This window comes from Mauremys reevesii, linkage group 5, assembly GCF_016161935.1.
Source record: "Mauremys reevesii isolate NIE-2019 linkage group 5, ASM1616193v1, whole genome shotgun sequence".
Classification (NCBI taxonomy): Eukaryota; Metazoa; Chordata; order Testudines; family Geoemydidae; genus Mauremys; species Mauremys reevesii.
In genome coordinates this window covers 14,169,790-14,191,637 of record NC_052627.1, presented here as the reverse complement: position 1 = coordinate 14,191,637, position 21,848 = coordinate 14,169,790, and the positions used below count along the sequence as shown (strand labels likewise).

At 42.3% G+C, this 21,848-nt stretch overlaps 1 protein-coding gene across 2 annotated transcripts in view; it reads left to right on the top strand.

Annotated features, from left to right (window-relative positions):
* MOB1B (MOB kinase activator 1B) overlaps positions 1–21,848 on the top strand; it is a 73,385-nt gene that overhangs the window by 42,793 nt on the left and 8,744 nt on the right. For both annotated transcript variants that reach the window (XM_039539227.1, XM_039539228.1), the window contains exons 2-3: positions 3,037–3,203; positions 8,802–8,895. In XM_039539227.1, coding sequence (XP_039395161.1) covers positions 3,037–3,203; positions 8,802–8,895 — 261 coding nt within the window. The remainder of the gene's footprint in view (positions 1–3,036; positions 3,204–8,801; positions 8,896–21,848) is intronic.

Here is a 21,848-nt window from a genome sequence, read left to right as displayed (position 1 = left end):
GAAGCAAAAAGAATGTTAACTTCCCCTTCCAACAGAAATCTGCTCTAAATTCACTTAGAAATCATTTATGGTTCCACATATTGGCTGTTCCTATGAAATCCACTTCTGCAAATATTTGGAGCCTCACACTTTGGTGCATTTTTCTAACATTTTGGAAATTAATATGCAATGCTGGCTCATTACCCTTCTTTAAAACTGAAGTAACTACATTTCCTCTAATTCTATCCAAATTTTCTTTCTTAGGCTCTGTTTGTTCAGCACACATGCACACCAAGTTGAAAGTTTTAAAAAACCTATTTGTAGTTGTCCAAGCACAAACATTAAATAATCTGGATTTGTATAAAACTGAAATAGCAAGAATTTTTTACCTAGAATTTTTTTTGACTGTTATAAAAATTTCCAGCCAAATATAACTTCTAGTCTGAAAGAATATGTGAAAACCCTTCATGAAATCCATAAAGAAATGTTCTGAGAAATATATGGAAATAGGGATTGGAAGTGGAAGTGTCAGCTCAGCTAGAACTATAGCACTGCAGTAGCAATTCTGTGGCTAAGTATATTTTAATACTTTAATAGTGATCCAAACAATAGTAATTCTTTATAAAGTGTACTTGGAGCTGCTGTGTGAGATTAACCATCTGTGACCAGGGTCCCAGTGAGGGCCAGCTATGGTCACTCAACTAGGGTGAACTGCAAAGAATGGGGCAGACAATCCCCATAAAGCTGGTGGTTATTCCAATACTTAGATTTACCAAGGCAGCATAAAACAGCTTCTTTACCACCTCACTGGTTATTCAGAAGTCCAAACAACACAGTTCCCTTAAAGTGATCCAGCCTCAGGCCTCCATTCAAGTACCTAAGTCAAATATGATGATTTCTGAAAATCTTATTTCATCATATAAAAGAAAAGTTTCTACCAATCCCAAAGAATCGGACACATTACCTCCCAGGTTAATGAATGTTTTGGATCTTACCCAAATACATGCTACAGCCAATTCTTATTAACTAAACTAAAATTTATTAAAAAACAACACAGAGCATATGGGTAAAAGATAATATACATACAGACATGAGTTCAATTCATTGAGGTTCAGATTCATAGCAGAGATGTAAAGAATCCTGTGGCACCTTATAGACTAACCTTATAGACTAACAGTCTATAAGGTGCCACAGGATTCTTTGCTGCTTTTACAGAACCAGACTAACACGGCTACCTCTCTGATACATAGCAGAGATGGTGAGCTTTGTAGTTGCAGAGTTCTTTCAGAAATAGTTCATAGGTTATAGTCTAATGTCCAAATATCATATTCAGAGCTTATCAGCATAACTGGGACCTCAGTCTTGCAAATCAAACTTCCCCTGATGAAGCCTAAGCAGATCTGAGATGACAGAATCAGGACCCAAGGATCTTTTATACAATTTCTTGTCTTTTGACAAGTTGGGAGTTCAAAAGGTAATTAGCATGACTTTGAAGGAGATCCATCACGGGTACTTAGCTATAGAATTAACATAAAGCAATTTGCTTTTTCCTCCACCATTTGCAGCTTATTTGCTATGCATTTCAAAGAGAGATGAATACGGAGATCTCCCGTGTTTACAGTTCATTTAAATGATGATCTTTTGACCTCTGAATTATCAGAATACAGCATAGACAGGGACTGTTGATTACATTGTCTGAGGACCCTACTCATACATATGTAAGAACACAAAACCACAAACATTATCTCCCCACATGTCTTTTGAGGGTTGTTTATTTTGCAGGATGTTTAACCCTTTCTAGCCATGCTTCACACTATCTTTTTAGGGAAGGCAAATATTTGCATGTAAATAGGTTGACGCAGATTAATATGACCACTGCACTGTTTTTAATCATCTGAGAACCCTTCATAAATAACAGCCACTTCAGTGTGATGTACTATATTTTCAGTGAGCCCTATACAGTGAAACTACTGCTGGTCTTGAACAGGCTGATTTTAGCTTTTAAATGTATTTTTCCCAGAGTTGTTCAATGTTATCCTTTTTCCACAGTGAAAGAAAGTATTTTAAATGTAATGGTTTTACCGTCTCTCTATTCTTCCTTGTCACCCCCCATGCTGTCTCCTCAGTAGAGCTAGGGAAAAAAATTTCAGCAAAAAATGCATTTTGGGGGGGGGTCTGAAACTGTTTGCTTAATTGGGAGAATAGCGTCAGGGGAAAAAATGTCAAAGGGTCAAAATGTTTCAGTTTGACTTTTTACTTTGAAATAACATTTGAATTTTGAATCTGGCCAGTTTAAAACAAAACACACACACACACACACAGTAAAAAACACCCAAAAAGGCCGAAATCAAAACAAAAAACTTACCAAAAAAAAAAATTGATTGGACTGAAATGTTTTGGTCGACTCGAAATGAATATAAAAACTGAAAAAATTTCCTTTCAGGTTAACTTAAAACATTTCGTTTTTTTTCAAAACCAAATTTTTACAAGTCTTCTGATTCAGTGAAAAAAAAAATTGTTGGTTCAAATCAAACTGGAATTTTTTTCAGTTTTTCTTGTTTGGCTCCTAAACCGAAAAATCTAGTATTTGCTCAGCTCTACTCATTTAATCTTTGGGAGGTGGGAGAGAATTTCTTTTTGTGGCTTTAAAATTTGGTCATCTTGATTCTGGTAAGGTGCTTTTTAATGTTTTGGCTTTGACCCAGCTTGCAATGAGATGGATGGTAGGATGGGTTTCCCCTTTTCCCAGCTGGCTCAGAAATAATATTAATAGATGAGAATACAGTGAAATAGGGAGTAATCTGAGTTACGAGCAATTGTTTAACAAATATGAGTCAGTTCTGTAATTTGTAGCTCCTTATTTTTGTAAACATCCTGCTTGATCTAAATAAAAACGGGGAGGAAGGGGGTAAAGGTGTTCACACTAGATATTGTTTTCACCCCTCTTAGCCAGAAGGCCGAGAAGTGAACTGATTCTTAACTTCTCTGCTCCTCACTCCTTCCCCTCAATTCCTACAAGTTCTTTTAAATCTTTTTTTTTTCTTCTCCCCTTCACAGTGGTAGTCGCTCTTCTAAAACCTTTAAACCAAAGAAAAACATTCCGGAGGGGTCTCACCAGTATGAGCTGTTAAAACATGCAGAAGCCACGCTTGGAAGTGGTAATCTCCGGATGGCCGTTATGCTGCCAGAGGGTGAAGATTTAAATGAATGGGTCGCAGTTAATAGTAAGTTGACTGACCTTTTTTATATGAGGTGGGCAGTGATGTGTCTGATAATGGATAAGGACAACTGCATAGCTGTCTCTTGTGCAGTGCGTGGTTCTTAATGCACTGGTCAGTCTGTGGCTCAAGCTAAAAACCCCTCTGTTCCATGTGGTGAAATTATGGGTTTTTCCAAAACAAATTGCTTTTCTTTGTGGTTAAAATCTAAATGCTCGTTCACAAATCAGATGAGCAGTGAAGGGGAAACACCAACACTGTTTCTAGCAAATAATTAAGTATCATCCTAGGGTGTTTTACTCCTTCAGATTCCAGCTAGTGCTGTGTTTCTCAACTGTACATGCTTCTCCACACTGAGGGCTTGGCTACACTTACAAATTTGCAGCGCTGCAACAGGGTGTGAAAACACACCCTCTCCTGCGCTGCAAATTGCGGCGCTGCAAAGTGCCAGTGTGGTCAAAGCCCCAGCACTGGGAGCGCGGCTCCCAGCGCTGTCCGTTATTCCCCACAGGGAGGTGGAGTACGGACAGCGCTGGGAGAGCTCTCTCCCAGCGCTGGCGCTTTGACTACACTTAGCGCTTCAAAGCGCTGCCGCAGCCTGAGTTTCAAACATTTGCTTGGATGAATACTACTCAGGGTCAAGTCTAAAACGGATGTGAAGATTATAAACGTTTATATATAGAATGTCTTTCGTCTGCTCTTGCCAAATTCTAAGCTTTTTCATTACATTTCCAAAGCTAATCTCTTCCTTTTGTTCCTGCCAAGGCGTTAGCCTGTGTTCTGGTAACTTCCTGACTTGGTTACTATAACTTTTCCTTGCTGTTTCTCCTATCACTTTCTTCCCATCTAGTTTATGCGAAAGAGATGCCCAAATTATCATCCTTTCTGCCTGCTCTAACCATGTTTCCCCTTCTTCTTTCTCCCCCTCTGAATATTTACACAGGCTTCCTCTCTTCTGTAGTAAGTTCAAGGTTCTCCTCACTTACAAAGCTCTCTTGAAAACCATCCCTGCCTACAACTCCCATCCTTTATATTTTGCACATGCCTCTCCTGATCACTCATTTTATCTCCTTTGTACTGCCTTTCCTGGTGTCCCGTCATCTTGGAACAAACACTCAGGGAGCCAGCCCCCTACATTTCATGGAGAGTTTTGGCTGTAATAACCAGATGCCCCATGTAATTTTGATATTCTACCTGTTGTGCGTTTAGACTGTAGACTCTTCAGGGCAGGAACTTGGTGGTTTTGGTGTGCTTCCCTTGTTGCACAATGTTCTATACACTGGTGTGCAGTATAAATAATACTTTGGAAACCGTGTGTTTCCTTTCCACATTTTATGCTGCTTGGGCAGTAAAGCAATACTGCCCAGCTTGACCTTCTAGTTCCCATGCATCCACATGATGCTATGGTCTGAGTTTCCATCATTACAAGGGAATATTTAAATAATCGAAATAGGTCTTTTACAAAATTTAGCATGAATAGATTTTTTTTAAACTGTCTAAAAAGCAAACTATTTTTTCTGACTAAACATTACCAAGGATGCTTCATATACCAATTATATTACTCCTGCTTTCAGTTGCTCTCCAGTTTGCCACCATCAAAGCCTATTAAATGTGGCCTGTAAAGGACAAACATTGGGTTTGTTACCTTTTTAGGATATATAAAGAAGGCCTAATGTTGTGTGCCCTCCCTAATAGAAGGGTATGTTCTCCTCATGCTGCAGGCACAGCTGTACAAGTAAAGCAGTGTGCCTCAGTCTGAGGGAGCAGAGAGGGCAACATTTCAAAACTGCTGGGCAAAGAACAATGGAGGAGAAAAATGGAACTTAGCCCCAGTCTGATCTGGCAGAGCAATTCCTATGTCTCATCTGATGTCATGTCTCGTGACCGTGGCCAGTATTTGGTAATTCAGAAGAAAATGGTAGGATCCCTGAATTGGGTAATTATGGAGTTATTTGCCCATATAAGTTTCTTCCTTATCCCGAACAGTGGGTGGGATGGTTGGCTGATGCATGAGGGTGTATGTATTGTTGAACGTAACTGTGGATTTTCTTCTTATCCATATAAATGCCTAACCCTTTTTGAATCTTGCCAGACCTTGACCGCTCTGATGGTTTGTGGCAATGGGTTACGTAAGTGTGTCAAATAGTTGATCCATTTTACAAAATAGTTTTATTGTGGGAACTTCCAATGAAGTTGAAAGGCAAAAAAACGAAAATATTTTTAAATGATTGGATTAAACATCCTAGATGTGCAATAAACATATGAACTTCAGAACCCCCTTATGAGAAGCCTGCTATTCTCTTTTTTTCAGAGAAGAAAGAAATCGAGGTACAAAATTTGAAATGTCTTCCCCAAAGACACCAGTGACAGATGTGGAAATAAACCCCACAAACCTTGGTTCTTTACTTGTTTTAATCAGCAGATAACACACACCTCTGTAACTGGAGAAACTGCTTTTAAAAAAACACTACAACCTTCAGCTCTGTGGCTGAAAAGGGGAAATTAACAGGCTAAGGCACTGCATTACATACGTCAAAAACAGGTGGCCCACATTATGCTTGTTTGTCACACGCTGATGAATTTGGAGGTTGGGAGATGTGCTTCATGCCCTTTTGAAACTCAGAATGTGGGCTTCAAAGCAATAACAGTCACACTTTCAAAGCCGGTGTGGTTTTGGGCATGTCTGCATTTAAGGAGAAATCGGGGTTAGTGGGGTTTTGGGGGAGTGAGGATTGGAAACCTAATTAACAGCTCTTGTAGACTGGAAAGTTCAAAATTGGCTGCAATATACAAAATCTGCTTGTAGTTCTTTTGATTTTAAAATTTCCTGTTAAGATTTTAATAATTTATGGTGTTGGTTTTTTTTTCTCCAAGTGTTAACAACCCTTCCTTTCCATGACTACTTCCCTTTCCCCTTCCCCATCCCCGAATGATGTCTTGCCATTTGCTGCTACTGCTTCTCCAAAGACTGTGCACTAAACACACGATCCACCAGTCTTGAGCTGATTTGCTCCTGGGTGATTGTGCTTGCACAATGCAGTTTATAGCCTGTGTTTACTACATCAGCTGAAAAGTGGGATGAACTAAAATAACTGGCAGGAATTTGCTGGGCATGCTCTGCATATAGTCTGTGAAGTAACTTTCCTTAAGTGTCATTTATGGAGCCTAAAGGATCTCTCCTGTCCTCTCCCCTACCTCAGATACTTACCTTGACAATCCTTGAGTTCTGGGTGTGGATCCCTTTGCCGTGATGGGATTGCCCGAAAGAATTCCCTTTAGAGCAAGTTCAGACCTTTCACTGGGGGTTTGCTACTGAGCAGGGCAAGTTATTTTCTTAGTGCCCTGCCCCAAGCTAAGGTGACCAGATGTCCTGATTTTTTAGGGACAGTCCCGATTTTTGGGTCTTTTTCTTATATAGGCTCCTATTACCCTCCACTCCCTGTCCCGATTTTTCACGTTTGCTGTCTGGTCACCCTGCCCCAAGCTCAACCCCAGCCTTGGATAGCAGGTTCAGTGAGACTGAAGTGGCTGAGCATGATGTTTCACGTAAACACTGCAAAACCCCACAGTGCTCCCTAGCGGTCTGCAGATTGTACTTGTGGGAGTGCTGCATTTTGTAACTGATAGCTCTGTAAATGTCACCTTCTAATGAAGGCTATCAATACAAAAATGTCTAACTGAATGCTCCAAAGATGAGCCAATAGAATATTCAGCTACTTGTGCCTTGGGAGCGAAGAGCCTTATTCTTAGCTGAACACTCATTCAAATGACATTTAAGGACGTGATTTGTTTGTCAAGCTCACTGAATTGGGGCATTAATTGAGTATTTTGGGGTCCATCTCAGCATGACACAGGCATAGAAGCGGCCCTAATTTGGTTTCACACACCTTGCCCCAACTAAGATAAATAGTGGAAGGTTTTGAGTCTCTTAGGGCTTGTCTACACTGCCACTTACAGCGCTGAAACTTTCCTCACTCAGGGGTGAAAAAACACCCCCCTGAGCAATGCAAGTTTCAGTGCTGTAAAGTGGCAGTGTAGACAGTGCTACAGTGCTGGGAGCCGCGTTCCCAACGCTGGGAGCTGTTCCCCTCACGGAGAGGGTGGGTGGGTTGTTTTTTGTCTACACAGCACTTTAACCTAAAGGTACATCTACACAGCAAGCAGCAACCCATTGCAGAGCCCCGGTCTACAGACTCAGGCTTGCACTAAAGCTCTAAAAAGAGCTGCATAGATGTTTAGGCTTGGGCTCTGAGGCCCACCCCCATACCTAGGCATCAGAGCCTGAGCTCCAGCCGTAGCTCGAATGTCTACACTGGTGCCAAAGTGCAAACCCCAGGAGGCTGAGACTGGAGACCCAGACTCTGAGACATGCTGCCTCGGGCTGCTGTTTCCTGTGTAGAAGTATCCTTAGTGCTTTTCTTTAGTCTGCAGACAGACGGAAACAAAACTAACTGTGCATCTGTTCACATTGTCAAAACTAGCCATGCAGCCAAAAGGGCTAGAAACTTCATTTAGCAGTGACAAAATGAAATAATAGATTTTGTAAATTGTAGCTGAATCTGTCTACATTTCACATCCTTTGTGTGTGTGTGTGTGTGTGTGTGTGTGTGTGTGTGTAAAATATCATAGACCATCTTTTCTTGTGGATTTGTATTACTTGAGCTCACCAGCAGAGACTATAACAGTAGCTGGATTCTTCCTGGGTGGAAGGCAGATGGGAATAATTGCGGAAAGACATATGGAACCTTTATCCCCATGAAGTGTTATGCATAGAACCGGAAGTATTTAGTGGTTACCAATCACAGATTTGTTCCATGTGATTGATTTCCCTGCTTTAATTTTGCCTGTAATTTACATTGAACTGAGACAAAATATGCTCCCAAAGCATTCCTTTGGATGGCATTGGAGCAACATAGAGACTGCCAACTGAAATCAGGATCAGTCAATAGGGGGAAAAAGTAGGCTTATTTTTATAAATTGATTACAGAAGCCAAGCCTTTCAAAAACAAGAGCTTAAAGTTAGGCTCCTAAATAAGAGGCCTGTTTTTTAAAAAGCACTGAGCACCCAGCACCTCCTACTGAAATGGGAGCTTCTGGGTGCCCAGCAATTTTGGGGGAAAAAATATTTGGCTCTATTTTAAAAAATGTTAGCCAAGATACCATATATAATCTAACTGTTTTCCTTCATTGTGAAAGGTGCAATATTATTAAATATTTCAGACAGCTCTCTCCCAGAATGTGTAATAAGCATTCCCCCAAAATAAACAAAAGCTCAATGAAATGCACTGCTAAATGAAATGCAATGTTTTTAAATACATTAAAAGGCTAAAACATAAATTCTTAATAGTTGGCTCATAACCAGCAGAACAGAAATCATTGTATGGCAATGGACTTCAATATAACATTTATACGCAATTGTCTATTTTGTCTGTGCCTCACATTTCCGTTGTAATATTTACAAAGCAATTAACAATGAGGAAGCTTCATCACAAAACTCTATACACCTGTTCAGCAGTGGGAATTTTGTAATTAGAACTGCATGAAGTTTGCACTGTTGGTAGACTGTTACCAGACTGCTAACTGACCTGTTCACATTCTTTACAGCCGTGGACTTCTTCAACCAGATCAATATGCTTTATGGTACTATTACAGACTTCTGTACAGAAGAGAGCTGCCCAGTGATGTCAGCTGGTCCAAAGTAAGAATACTTGTTATATATCATTGAGAGAGTGCAACTTTTGAGATCAATCTCTATTTGCAAAGGTGTGATAATGCTCAGTTCCTCTTGCATTAAAGGTGACTTACAACGATGGAGAAAATGTTGTGCCCTCTCTTGTTGCTTTATGATATAAAAAGAAGACCTGACACTATGCGGGGACGGGGGGACACTGAGGTTCTCCCCCACCCCCAATCTTAGAAATATCATGAATGTCCAATTTGATCTTTCCCAAGTGAGTTCTCTAACAAAAAAAAAAAGTCTTTGTAAGGCAGACTGGTATCCATTTAACCCCCTAAATGAAGGGTTGGGGATATGGAAAGCTTTTTTTTTCATGTGTTTTAGTTAACTAGATATTACAAAAATAATCAACCCCAGTTTTAAACAGTCTGACTAGAAATCCCTCCCCCTCTCAATTGCTGAAGTTTGACTTACTCGATACATGTCATCTTGTACTTCTGCTAGTTCTGCAGCTGTCCAGTGTCTTCCAGAGTGGAAAATACCTGAAATTCTAATGTAAAATAAACTGGGAAACAAATCTTCTGTATATTGAAGAGTGCTTGATATTACACACAAATATTTGATAAAAATGTGTGCGTGTGCATCTTCCCCCTCTCTCTGCTTTTTACTTCCATATGCAACATGAACTCTGAATTTGTAATGTGTAGTTAAGGAATACAGTGAAACTATTCATCTGCAATACTGTTTATCTGATTAGAAGCAAGCATGCTATGTTTACTTGGTGGGCTTGTCTACCCACGCAACCAGCCTCGTGTGGTGCAGTTATACCAGTATAAAAGTGCCTTCTACTAGCAGAGTTTATTCCCCTTTCCATACGAAAATAAGGCCTGGTCTAGACAACAAAGTTAGGTTGACATAAGCTGCCTTGCGTCAATCTGGTGGCACATGTGTCTACACTTACATTTGTTTCCCGCTGGTGTAAGTGCTCTGTTACAGCCAGGCAGTATAGCACCTCCCCGAGTGGCACTGGGCCATCATTGTACTCAGGTTGACACAGTGCGAGTGTAGGCACCGCATTACCTGTGTCAACCTGAACAGATCTCCAGCAGCTGTCCCACAATGCTCGACACAGACTGCTCTGGTCACAGTTGTGAACTCCACTGCCCAGGGTTCACTGAGACTGGAAGGCCGCCCTCTCTTTTAAAGCCCTGTACATTTTTTAAATGTCTTTTCCTGATTGTCCAGTTTGGTGAGCATGCCTACCAGCTCTCCATTGTTGTGTGCAACTGCCCAGCTGACCATGCTGGCTACACTCTCCAGACATGCTCTGGCCTGGAGATAATTGTCTCTCCTTGGCCTGTGTGGAGAAGATGCTGTAGAAGTGTGGGCATCTACAAGTAGATTGCACCGGGGATGCAAGAGAAGTGGTACGACAGGGATCAGCAGCAGTGCTGCGTGAAAGCAAAGGAGCTGTGGCAGGCATATCAGAAGGCCAGGGAGGTCAACAGTCAGTCTGGTGCCGAGCTGCAGACCTGCCACTTTTACAAATTGCTGCATGCCATTCTTGATGGAGACCCCACGACCACCCTGTAGACTACTCTGGATACCTCTGAGGAGCTCAAGTCTTTGGCCCCTGCTGTGAATAGTGAGGAAGAGGAGGAGAAAAAAGAGCAGGAGGATGAGGGACATGCGACCTGGGGCTCCAGTTACGACACGAACCAGGGCCTGTTTGAGGCTCCACTATAGTCCAGTCAGTCCCGGCAGCTGAGCATGGGCAAGCCCGATGCAGCGGAAGGAACCGTGGGTAAGTGTTTAAAAGTATTTCCCATTACAATGACGTGCCCCCAGCCTTACAAGACACACCTATTGACTGTTCATTAATTTACTCCTACCAGAAGAGGTAGTGGTACAACAAGAAGAGGTAGAGTTATCTGCTTTTCGTTCCCCTGTAGAATTAGGCAGGAAGGGCATGCAGCGCAGTTTGTTTGTGTGTACCAGGATGGCTCCTTAATCCTTCTGAGATCTTGATAAAACTTCCGTGGCAGTATTCTGCAATCCTCTCCCGAAGGTTTCGAGGGATGGCAGCCTTATTTCTTCCTCCAGGTAGGATTTTCCCACGCCGGTCAACAATAACTTTGGTAGGCATCGTTGCAGGAAACAGGCTAGCGGCATACTGGCCTGAGTGGCTTTGGGACAGCAGTAGCAGCTGTGCTCTCCGTGCCTTTGTTACCCTAAGGAGTGAGATATCAGCTAAAATCACCACCGCCTGTGGAAAACAGTGCCAGTATTCAATACCGCGCCCTTTCCCCGTAGTTCCATGCAACGAAGCAATTCTCTCCTCATTTCCCTTCTCCCTGGTGGGACGTACTCACTATGACTGGTGCTGTGAGTGGTGCCGGGCATAAGCATTCCGAAGCAGAAGTGTCAATAAGCATGTCTTGTTTAAAACTCACGGGGAGCGAGGGAAGGGAGTTCTGAATCTTAACTTTGGCTTTCCATTGTCACTATATTGACAGTGGTATCTCTGGATGTTTTTCTGTAGCTGCTGCTGTTGCAGCCTTGAGGGATTTCCCCTCCACACCTGTGGAACACCTGAGCCAGAGAAGGAGGAGAAAGAAGAGGACTTGAGATGACATGTTCAGTGAGATCTGGGAAGCCAGTGTTGCATCAGACCATGAGCAGAGGGCCTGGAGGGTGAATACTGCAGACTGTATGGAGAAGGAAAGACCTGACAGGAGAAAGGCACAGGAATCCCACCAGCAAAAGGGAGAGAGATGCACCAGGACATAATAGGGCTTCTCTGGCAGCAAACACAGATGCTGCAGACTCTTGTGGACCTACAGGTTCAACAATCACAGGCTCGCCTCCCTTTGCAGTCCATGGAAAACTCCATTACAACATCTCCCTACATCCCCCTCAATGTCCAATGTGGCATCAGGGCCCACATCCTGAACCCCTCCCTACGGGAATGTTAAGGAGAACCACAGCTTCACATCCACTGACATGTGAAAACCATGGTTGCTATGTGTAGCTAAAATGGACCTGAATGGTTTTTCCACTTCTTAAGTTCTGTTCCATACATTTATTAAGGCTTTAATGCATTTGCCTTTAATTTGCACAGAATTTTTTTTACAGTATTTCCCACAGGACTAGTGGGATAGCTCAGTGGTTTGAGCATTGGCCTGCTAAACCCAGGGTTGTGAGTTCAATCCTTGAGGGGGCCATTTGGGAATTGGTCCTGCTTTGAGCAGGGGGTTGGACTAGATGATCTACTGAGGTCCCTTCCAACCCTAATAATCTATGATTCTTACTCAATAAAATTGTATTGTTTGGAAAATAATTAATCTTTTAATTCCCACAATATGCTACAGAATGCCTAATTGTAGTGAAAGCACCCACTTGCTGTACGGTCTGACACAACTCACAGGATAATAGTCATAAATGTACAGCGAGCACCACAAAATAAATAGGTGCATTGACACTATTATATTCATAAATGTACACCAAGTACAGTACTCCACAATTCCTAACAAGCCCCAAGACAGCAGGGCCCAGGTAGAGCACAGTACATCACAACCCATTACTGTGGTTCACTGTCAGTGTTTTTTTTAAAAGCCTCCCAGAGCCATATAGCTCCATGTTGAGCTCTTCTAAAAACCCTTGTGTCTGGCTGTTCAAACTCAGCAGACAGCCGCTCTACCTCTGCTCCTCATCCTGGCAGCAACTTTTCCCCCTTTGCTTCAGAGATACTATGCAGGACACAGCAGGCTGCTATAACCATTGGGATATTTTTCTCACTAAGATCCAATCTTGTGAGTAAACAACACCAGCTTCCCTTCAGTATGCCAAAAGTACATTCAACTGTCATTCTGCACCTGCTGAGCTGGTAGTTGAATCTTCCTTTGGTGCTGTCGAGGTGGCTGGTGTATGGCTTCATGAGCCAGGAGAGCAAAGGGTAGGCTGGTCTCCCAAGATCACTGTTGGCATTTCAGCATCGTCCGTGGTGATCCACTGGTCGGGAAAGTAGGTCCCTGCTTATAGCTTTCTGAACATTCCTGTGTTCTTAAGATGCGAGTGTCATGCACCTTCCCTGACCAGCCCACTTTGGTTTTGGTGAAGCATCCCTGGTGATCCAGCAGTAGAAAAGTAGCCCTTTCTGTAGATGTATGCTGTGGCAAGGTGGTCTGGTGCCAAAATAGGGATACGCATGCCAACTTCACTCGACTGCGGTCTTGGAACCTTGCTGCTGCAAATCCATCCACTTAAGTCCTGCACGTTGCCAAGAGTCACAGTCTTGCAGGAGGCGATTAATGGCCCTGCACGCTTACATGACATCGGCCGCCAGAGGGGATTTTCCAATTCCAAAATGATTTCCCACTGACCGGTAACAATCAGGCATTGTACATGTCCACAGTGCGATCACCACTCACTTCTCCATTGTCAGTGCAGCTCTCATTCTGGTGTCCCTGCGCTGGAGGGCTGGGGCAAGCTCAGCCCACAGATCCAGGAATGTGGCATTGCACATCCAAATGTTCTGCAGCCACCACTCATCATCCCAAACCTGCATTACGATGCAGTCTCACCAATCAGGACTCATTTCTCTGGCTCAGAAGCAGTGCTCCACCCTCTGCAGCTACTCCTTGAACACCACCAACAATCTTGAAGTGGTTCTCGCTGTGTCCCACAGCATCTGCCTTCTACGAAATCATCATGTTCTCTGCTGATTTGGTTCTTCTTGCAGCTCTGCAAATACCAGAGGATCGTGCATCCTGTGCTTGCAATGCTCAATACAATAGTGCAGGCTCCATGCTTCTGTCAGAGATATCAGACAGCGAGATGGGCCACGCAGGCTTGTGGGATTTTTTAAAAAAGGTAGGAAAATTATGGGATATAGATGACCTTACAGGACAGAGAAAGTTGCTTGCCTGGAAGGTGACCCCTTGCTCCCAGGTCACCTCTGCGTGACTTATTTCTGCCTGATAGTACATTGCCAAATCTTCCCAAAAGGCAGTGCGCTGAACGGTGGGCCCAAGCACCTACATCCCACCACAATGGGATACCCGCACCGCACAGAGCGTCAACACGCACTCCTGAGTGCACACAGTGCTGACACGTGGAACCAAGTATGCATGTGCACACGTGGTATACTAACTGCATCAGCTTTATGCCGACGTAACTTGCGTTGGCAAAAGTTTGCTGTGTAGACATGGCCTAAGATATACCAATATAAGGCGCCTTAAAGTCCACACTAGGACTTTTACCAGTAAAGTATAGTGGTTAAAAATCTCACCTCTAATCAAAAGCGGTATGATAAAAGTCAAAAACTATGTAGGCCATGTCTTGAATTTTTTTCCTTCAGGTGGGTCACAGTCAGAGCTGCTATTTCTAATAAATAAATAAAATAATCTGAAGGATGTGAGAGCTGCCTGTAACATTTTGTGCATATTATGTCTGTCTGACCGTTAGGGTGTTGCTTGTCATGTTTCCAAAGGGTGGAGGATGTACTCCAGCATGGTGGAATTATTAATAATGTTAGAAATTATTAATATTAATGTGGGAGACCACTAGACACTAATGTAACCATAAATTCCTTTATTAAGTCCAAAGGCCAGATGGTATTTTATACAATTACTCTGTACGTGCCTTATGGCCTAAAAATAATCAGTCACCATGCCCAACACCGTAACAAAGGGTTGCTGTACACTACACAGTAAGGTTGACATAAGGCAGTGTACTTCGACCTGATTATGTCAGTGTCTACACTACAGCCTTCCTCCTGCTGATGTAAGTGCCCTACTACACCGACATAATAACTGCACCTCCACGAGGGGTATAGGGCTTACGTTGGTGTAGTTAGGGCACTTACACCAGCTGTTGGCGCTCTTGTCAGTTTCGTGGCTAGAGCCCAGCTGCCTCCCACCAGCAATTCCCAGAAATGGGGGTGTCCCATCAGCTAGGTCTACCCAGACTTTAGGTAAGACAGATACGCATGTAGGCTCTTGTGTTAAGAGCCCTTTGTTTTTGTTATGCTTTGTTCCTATTGATGAGATTAAGTCATACTTTGTTTTGGAAAGGCTGTTTTATGTCCCTGTTCTCCCACTGGTCACAGCTCGCGAAGGGAAGAATAGTGGGGCTCGCTGCAGAATCACAGGTCGTATACAGGACCCAATCTGAGAGTGAGAAAATTGCAGGATTCCATCCCGGGACAGGTGAAGGCAAGAGGTCTTAACATTTAAGAGGGTTGCACTTGGGAAGACAGACAGTAGTCAAAGGTACAATTAGCTCTGAGCTGTGACAATGAAACAGGAGTATTGACAAAAATAAATAAAGCAGAAGTAGATCTTCATGGACCATGAGTCTCATAAGATGAAGTGAGCTAATTTGAGAAACTTTTGCCAGGCACCTTTTTGTTGGGGGAACGGAGGGGAAGATGGAGAAAGGTGGGGGAGAGAGAGAGAGTGTCTTGGGGGAGAAGGAAGGAAGGTTCTTAGAATTTAAAATGGGGATGATACTTACCGATACTGTAAAGCACTCTGAGATCATCAGATATGAAGCACAATATATGCTAAGTATGTATTACTACTGCTACTGATATTTATTATTTATTTGGTTTATATGCAACCTTCTAGTTAATCACTACAAAAATACATATGTTAACTTCCTGTGTCCTGCTCTCTGATTGCAACATCCTTCTAGAAAAACTGAAAAGTGCAGGTGTCATAAACAGATGGTTAAGGGTTAAAGTGTGTTTTACCTGTAAAGGGTTAACATGCAGTACCTGGTGACCACCTGACCAAAGGACCAATCAGAGATGAGATAATTTCAAATCTCTATGAGCCCAAGCTGGACACTCATAGGGTATAACCTTATCAATCTCTGGAGAGAATCCCCTCTCCCGCTTTTCTCAGTAAAAGCAATATCAGCAAACAGGAATAAAGCATTTCCTTTAGCAAACACACAATTGCAAATATAGAAATCAAATCATAAGACTAATTTGCCTTTCTAATTAATACTCACTATTAATTAGTAGAAACTACTCCAGGAGAACTTGGAGACATGACTGTCCTCTGGAGAAATTTCTCCCTTTTCCTCAGTACAAACAATACAGGCAAAATTATGAATAATCAATGCAAACACACAGAATTGCAGACACAGGATTCTTATATGCAATTACCCAGTTCTTCTAATACTCACTAGCTTGAATAGAAGAAATTAGTTCAGAAAGATGAGCAGACTTGGTTAAGCGTCTAGACTGGTGTAGGTCCAGACGGCTAAGAACTCAGAACAAAGAACACAGAGACCCAAGTTCCCGCTCTCTGGGATTTTCAAATTCTCTTTCCTGAGAATCCACCCAAGGAAAGACCAACAAGTCCTTAATAGAAAAGAATTTATTAAAGAATAAAAAGAAAATACAGAATCTCTATGAGCCCAAGCTGGACACTCATAGGGTATAACCTTATCAATCTCTGGAGAGAATCCCCTCTCCCGCTTTTCTCAGTAAAAGCAATATCAGCAAACAGGAATAAAGCATTTCCTTTAGCAAACACACAATTGCAAATATAGAAATCAAATCATAAGACTAATTTGCCTTTCTAATTAATACTCACTATTAATTAGTAGAAACTACTCCAGGAGAACTTGGAGACATGACTGTCCTCTGTTAGATTCAAGAACAGTTCTCACTAAGAACACAGACAAAGGCTTCCCTCCACAGAGATTTGAAATTATCTCATCTCTGATTGGTCCTTTGGTCAGGTGGTCACCAGGTACTGCATGTTAACCCTTTACAGGTAAAACACACTTTAACCCTTAACCATCTGTTTATGACAGCAGGATATGTAGATTTTTGCCATAAATTTTTGACAAGATGGGTGTAGCACTATTTAGTTATGTTAAAAGGGAAACAAATATCTGATTAGTGATGCACAAAACATGTAGCATATAAATGGTTCACTGTTGCAAATCACTGAGACATCCTATCAGTTTTCAAAGCAAAACTGAAAGGTTTGTTTTCAGAAGCTTATGAAATATGTAACCAAACTGAAGAGCCACTGATGTGTGAAAATAACCTTCCCTCTGGCATGGGCATGGAGTCTTGTGCATCTGCTGAACATTATTAGGGTTTAGTCTTTGCAAATCCAAAGATAAATATTTGAGGTAACCCCCTGGAAGTGGACAGATTGGGCTAAAGCACTTTTTTGACATGCGGAATCCTACTTTGTGTTCTGGGCAAGCCTTAAATGCAAGCGGCTTCTGGGCTTCTGTGTCTGGGGTCTCTGCAGCTCACACTCACTACCTCTTTCCAGCAGCTATCTTGGGCCTTGGCTACTCTTGCAGGTTAGCGCACCTTAAATCAGCCCTGGGCGCCCTAACTCCTGAGGTGTCCACACTGGCATGGCACTTAGAGTGCCTGGACTCTGCAGCTGGAGCACTCCTGGTAATCCACCTCCGTGAGAGGAATAGAGCTTGCTGCACCCTGGCTGAAATTCTCAGGTGTCAGTGTGGACGACGTGTTGCATTACTGCACTGTGATTGGCCTCTGGATATGTCCCATAATCCCTTGAAGTCAAGTGGCCACTCTTGTCATTGTTTTGAACTTGGCTGCAGGCATGGGGATATCCCCTTTCAAAGCTCTGTTTCTAAGAGCTGGCATGCTTATCTGCTCTGGGACAAAGCAAACCATTACTGTGGAATGCTGCTGCTGAAGCAGGCTGTGTGTGAGGAAGGGGGGGCGGGGGCTGATGGAGTTTCCCCTTGCCGCTGTCTGAACTTCCAAGACAGCATGCTGACACACTCTGTCTCCCAAAACACACCATCTCTCCCCCCACATACACACTCCATCCCCTCTCCCATTTGAAAAGCACGCTGCAGCCACTTGCATACTTGGATAGCTACCACAATGCACTGCTCTCTATGGCATTGCAAGAGCTGCTACTGTGGCCACGTCACTGCGCTTACAGCTGACAGTGTAAACACACGGCAGCACTTTCCCTGCTGCCGTCTCTGAGAGCTGATTTAACTCCTCGCGCTCTACATCTGCAAGTGTCGGAAGGGACCTTTAAGTACAGGAAGTTATTTCCTAGGGTTCTTTGCATACCTCCCTGGCCTGAGATCTTGCTTGGAGATGGGGAGCTGCTTGCAGGTGTAAGACTGGAATGATTTCTATTATTAGCCAAGGGTCCATTTATGTTTTTCACATCTACATACCATGCACTATGGGCTCAGTCCTGTTCCTGTGGCTCTGGGTCTTCACTGGAGGTTTTACCAGACTAGCCCTTTACAAGCATATTAGGTACCTTGAGCAATGGGCAATCAATTAACTCGGGTAAAAATTCTAGTGTAGACATGCCCGTTGAGTCGGTAGCAGGAGCAGTCCTTATGTTCTGCCTTCCACTACCCAGTGGCTAGTTGTCAGAAAAATAAAAACAGGGAAAGAAAATAGTAAGTTTCACTGACTCATGTCTTAAAATAATGTCTCCTGTTCATACCCATATTCTTTCATCTACCCAACCAAAACGAGCTACACCTGCTTTCAGTCGTCAGTCCTCATTACTATGTTTGCCACCTCAACTGTCATGTAACCAAGCACATTGCAAAGTTATTAGTCTGTATAAAATATATTGTTAAAGTAATATGTTTACAAGGTACTAGGAAGGAGGGGAAATTGAGTTATTGCTTCAATTTCCCCTTTTCTCATTGGTTTTCATGTCTGCCAGTAGGTACACACTGGAAAAAACATGAAGGCCAAAATTTTCGCATCTGGATGTCTAGGGTTAGTCCAAGTCCAAATTTAGGTATCTTCATAAAAGTGGCCTGTTTTTTGCTGAGTGAGCACTTGAAAGATCCCTTTGACTTCAGTTAGATTTGTGGGTGCTCAGCACTTATGTGTTCAGGCACCTAAACAACAGAGGCCTGACTTTTAGAAGTGAAGAGTATCCACAAATCCCAATTTTGGCCTAAGCTCATAACTTACTGAAATATGAAATTTCTGTTCCTCTGCCTTACATGTCTGCTGAGAGAACAGTTATATATCTTCATTTGAATCTGCCTCTTTAAATAGCTCCTCTCTCTCAGCAGTGTGCCAACCTACTTACCTTTTTCTGACCTCTTCCTTTGCTCCAGTGTCCCTTCACAAAACTGAACACAGTATTTTAAACTGTCAAATTAATATCTCTTCACTGGGATTTAAAGATGTTACATATAAAGTTCCTATGTATATAATAATATCCTTAAAAATCTTAATCCTGGCCTCCTAGCATGGGTGCTTTGCTTAGCGAAAGTGATAGTTTTGTTCTACAGCCTTCTCAAAGGTATTTTTATTGGAAAGAAAAAGTGTACGTTCATATATAAATGTGAAAATACGCCTACGCACTAAAGATAACAAGACCAACGTCTAGATATATAAGAATTCTACGGAGGAGGCGTTGGTCTTGTTATCTTTAGTGCGTAGGTATATTTTCACATTTAGGTAGAACCATTAGCATATGTAAATAGCAAGAATGATTAACTAATCTATCTCAATCCTGGTAAAGCCTAACAATGTCATTTGGGGCTGTTCGATCCTACAGCTAGTCACTATAAATGTTATATTTCCTACTCTACCCACTAAATATCATTTTGTCTCTATTTTAACATGATCCATGAGCATTACAGAGGGGTTGGGGGTTTTCTCTCTCTTTCAAAAAAGACCAATCCAACCATAAGGTTGAGTTTTAGTTGATGGCAATGGCATGGTATGTTTATTTTACTACTAGAGATGTAAGTGCTTGCTCACTCATTTGAGTCAATGTATGAGTCTGGTTTTAATCTTCCATAACTGTCCTAATGCGGCTGCTCTTGATTTTGGGAATCCTCTACAGAAGTTTCAGTCCTAGGATAATGTTTTCATTAATACATTTAATCATGCAGAAAACACTGATTTTTATCAGCTTTGTGACCCCTAAAAGTACCAAATGTAATACTGCACCCAGTATTCTCACTAGCAGCAATAAAGTGTGGGTACCATAGATTAAACCATCTCAAAGTTTTAGTCCAGTTTCTTTTATGAAGCCAGACATGTGGGGATTGCCAGAGTATTTGGAGATTATCTCTGCATATTTCCACTTATAGTATGTGTTGTGGCAGAGAGTATATCTTTACTGTTTCTTAGAAGTCATACCGCTTCATACTCCGAGGTTGTCAGGTCACACAAGCTAAGCAGGGTCAATACATGCACAAAAGACCTCAGAGGAACAAGGCGATGCGTCAAGAAATGGTGTGGGTCACTATATGACAGACTGACGGTATCCTGTATTATCCTGAATGAACTTCATTGAATTAAGTTAAACCTTTCTGAATTAGGGTTGCTATCTTTGGGGTACATTATATTAGAAATGCAAATGTTTATGTATTATTGTGAGATTAGTGTGGAAGTGCTTTAGCAGGAAGACGGGATTAATGCAATTTCTGGAAGGTATGAGAAAGTTCAAAGGACTTTTTGGGACAATACCCATGGATTGGATTTCCTAGGAAGTAGCTGGGGAATGCAAGTGACACACTTTGAATCCACTCTTTTGAATGTATGCCTGGGGGGAAAAGCTATTGTTTACTAATTGCCAGCTCCTGAAATGAAAGGGTAAACATGTCATGATTGTGCCTGTTCTGAGCTGAAGCTGTGATGAGCTGGTAACTACCCCAGGTCTCCCCTAGGGCTGGGGTTGCTGAAGGTCTGCTCTGCCAGAATCAATGTTTGGACTGGGCAGTTCTTGGTAAACTCATTAACATGCAAGTAGACTTTTTGATTGTTTTTAATGTTTTCTCTCTATGCTAGAACCTAAGAACGGCCATACTGGGTCAGACCAATAGTTCATCTAGCCCAGTATCCTGTCTTCCGACAGCACCAATGCCAGATGCTTCAGAGGGAATGAACAGAACAGGGCAATTATCGAGCCAATCCCAGATTCTGGCAGTCAGAGGCAAGGGACACTCAGAGCCTGGGGTTGCTTCCCTGACCCTCTTGGCTAAAAGCCATTGGTGGACCTATCCTCCATGAACTTATCTAATTCTTTCTTGAACCCAGTTACAGTATAGTTTTGGCCTGCACAACATCCACTGGCAGTGAGTTCACAGGTCAAATGCGTTGTATGAAGAAATACTTCCTTTTGCTTTAAACCTGCTGCCTATTAATTTCATTGGGTGAGCCCTGGTTCTTGTGTTATGTGAAGGAGTAAATAATACTTCCTTATTCATTTTCTCCATACTATTCATGATATTTTAGACCTCTATCATATCTCCCCATAGTCATCTGTTTTCCAAGCTGAAAAGTCTGTCTTTTTAATCTCTCCTTGTATGGAAGCTATTCCATAGCCTTAATCATTTTTCTTGCCCTTCTTTGTACCTTTTCTAATACATCTTTTTTGAGATGGGGAGACAAGAACAGCACACAGTATTCAAAGTGTGGGCGTACCATGGATTTATATAGCGGCATTATGATATTGATGTCTTCTTATCTAGCCCTTTCCTAATGGTTTCTAACATTCTGTCAGCTTTTTGGACTGCTGCTATACATTGACTAGATGTTTTCAAAGAACTATCCATGATTTGATAAACCAAGAGAGATGTGTAAATAAATGTGCTTAGTCTTGTTTACTGCCGTAATTGATCTCTCTTCTAAAAAATATTGTGAAAAGATTATCCTAGTTGCTGATTTAACTGACAAAATACCTTAGGGTATGTCTACACTACCAGAGTAGTTCGATTTTACTTAACTCGAATTTGTGGAACCGACCTTACAAAGTCGAACGTGTGTATCCACACTAAGGACAGTAATTCGACTTTGTGAGTCCACACTAACGGGGCAAGCGTCGACATTGGAAGCGGTGCACTGTGGGCAGCTATCCCACAGTTCCCGCAGTCCCCGCTGCCATTGGAATTCTGGGTCAAGCCCCCAATGCCTGCTGGGGGAAAATGTGTCGACTGTCGTCATTCAACCGTCA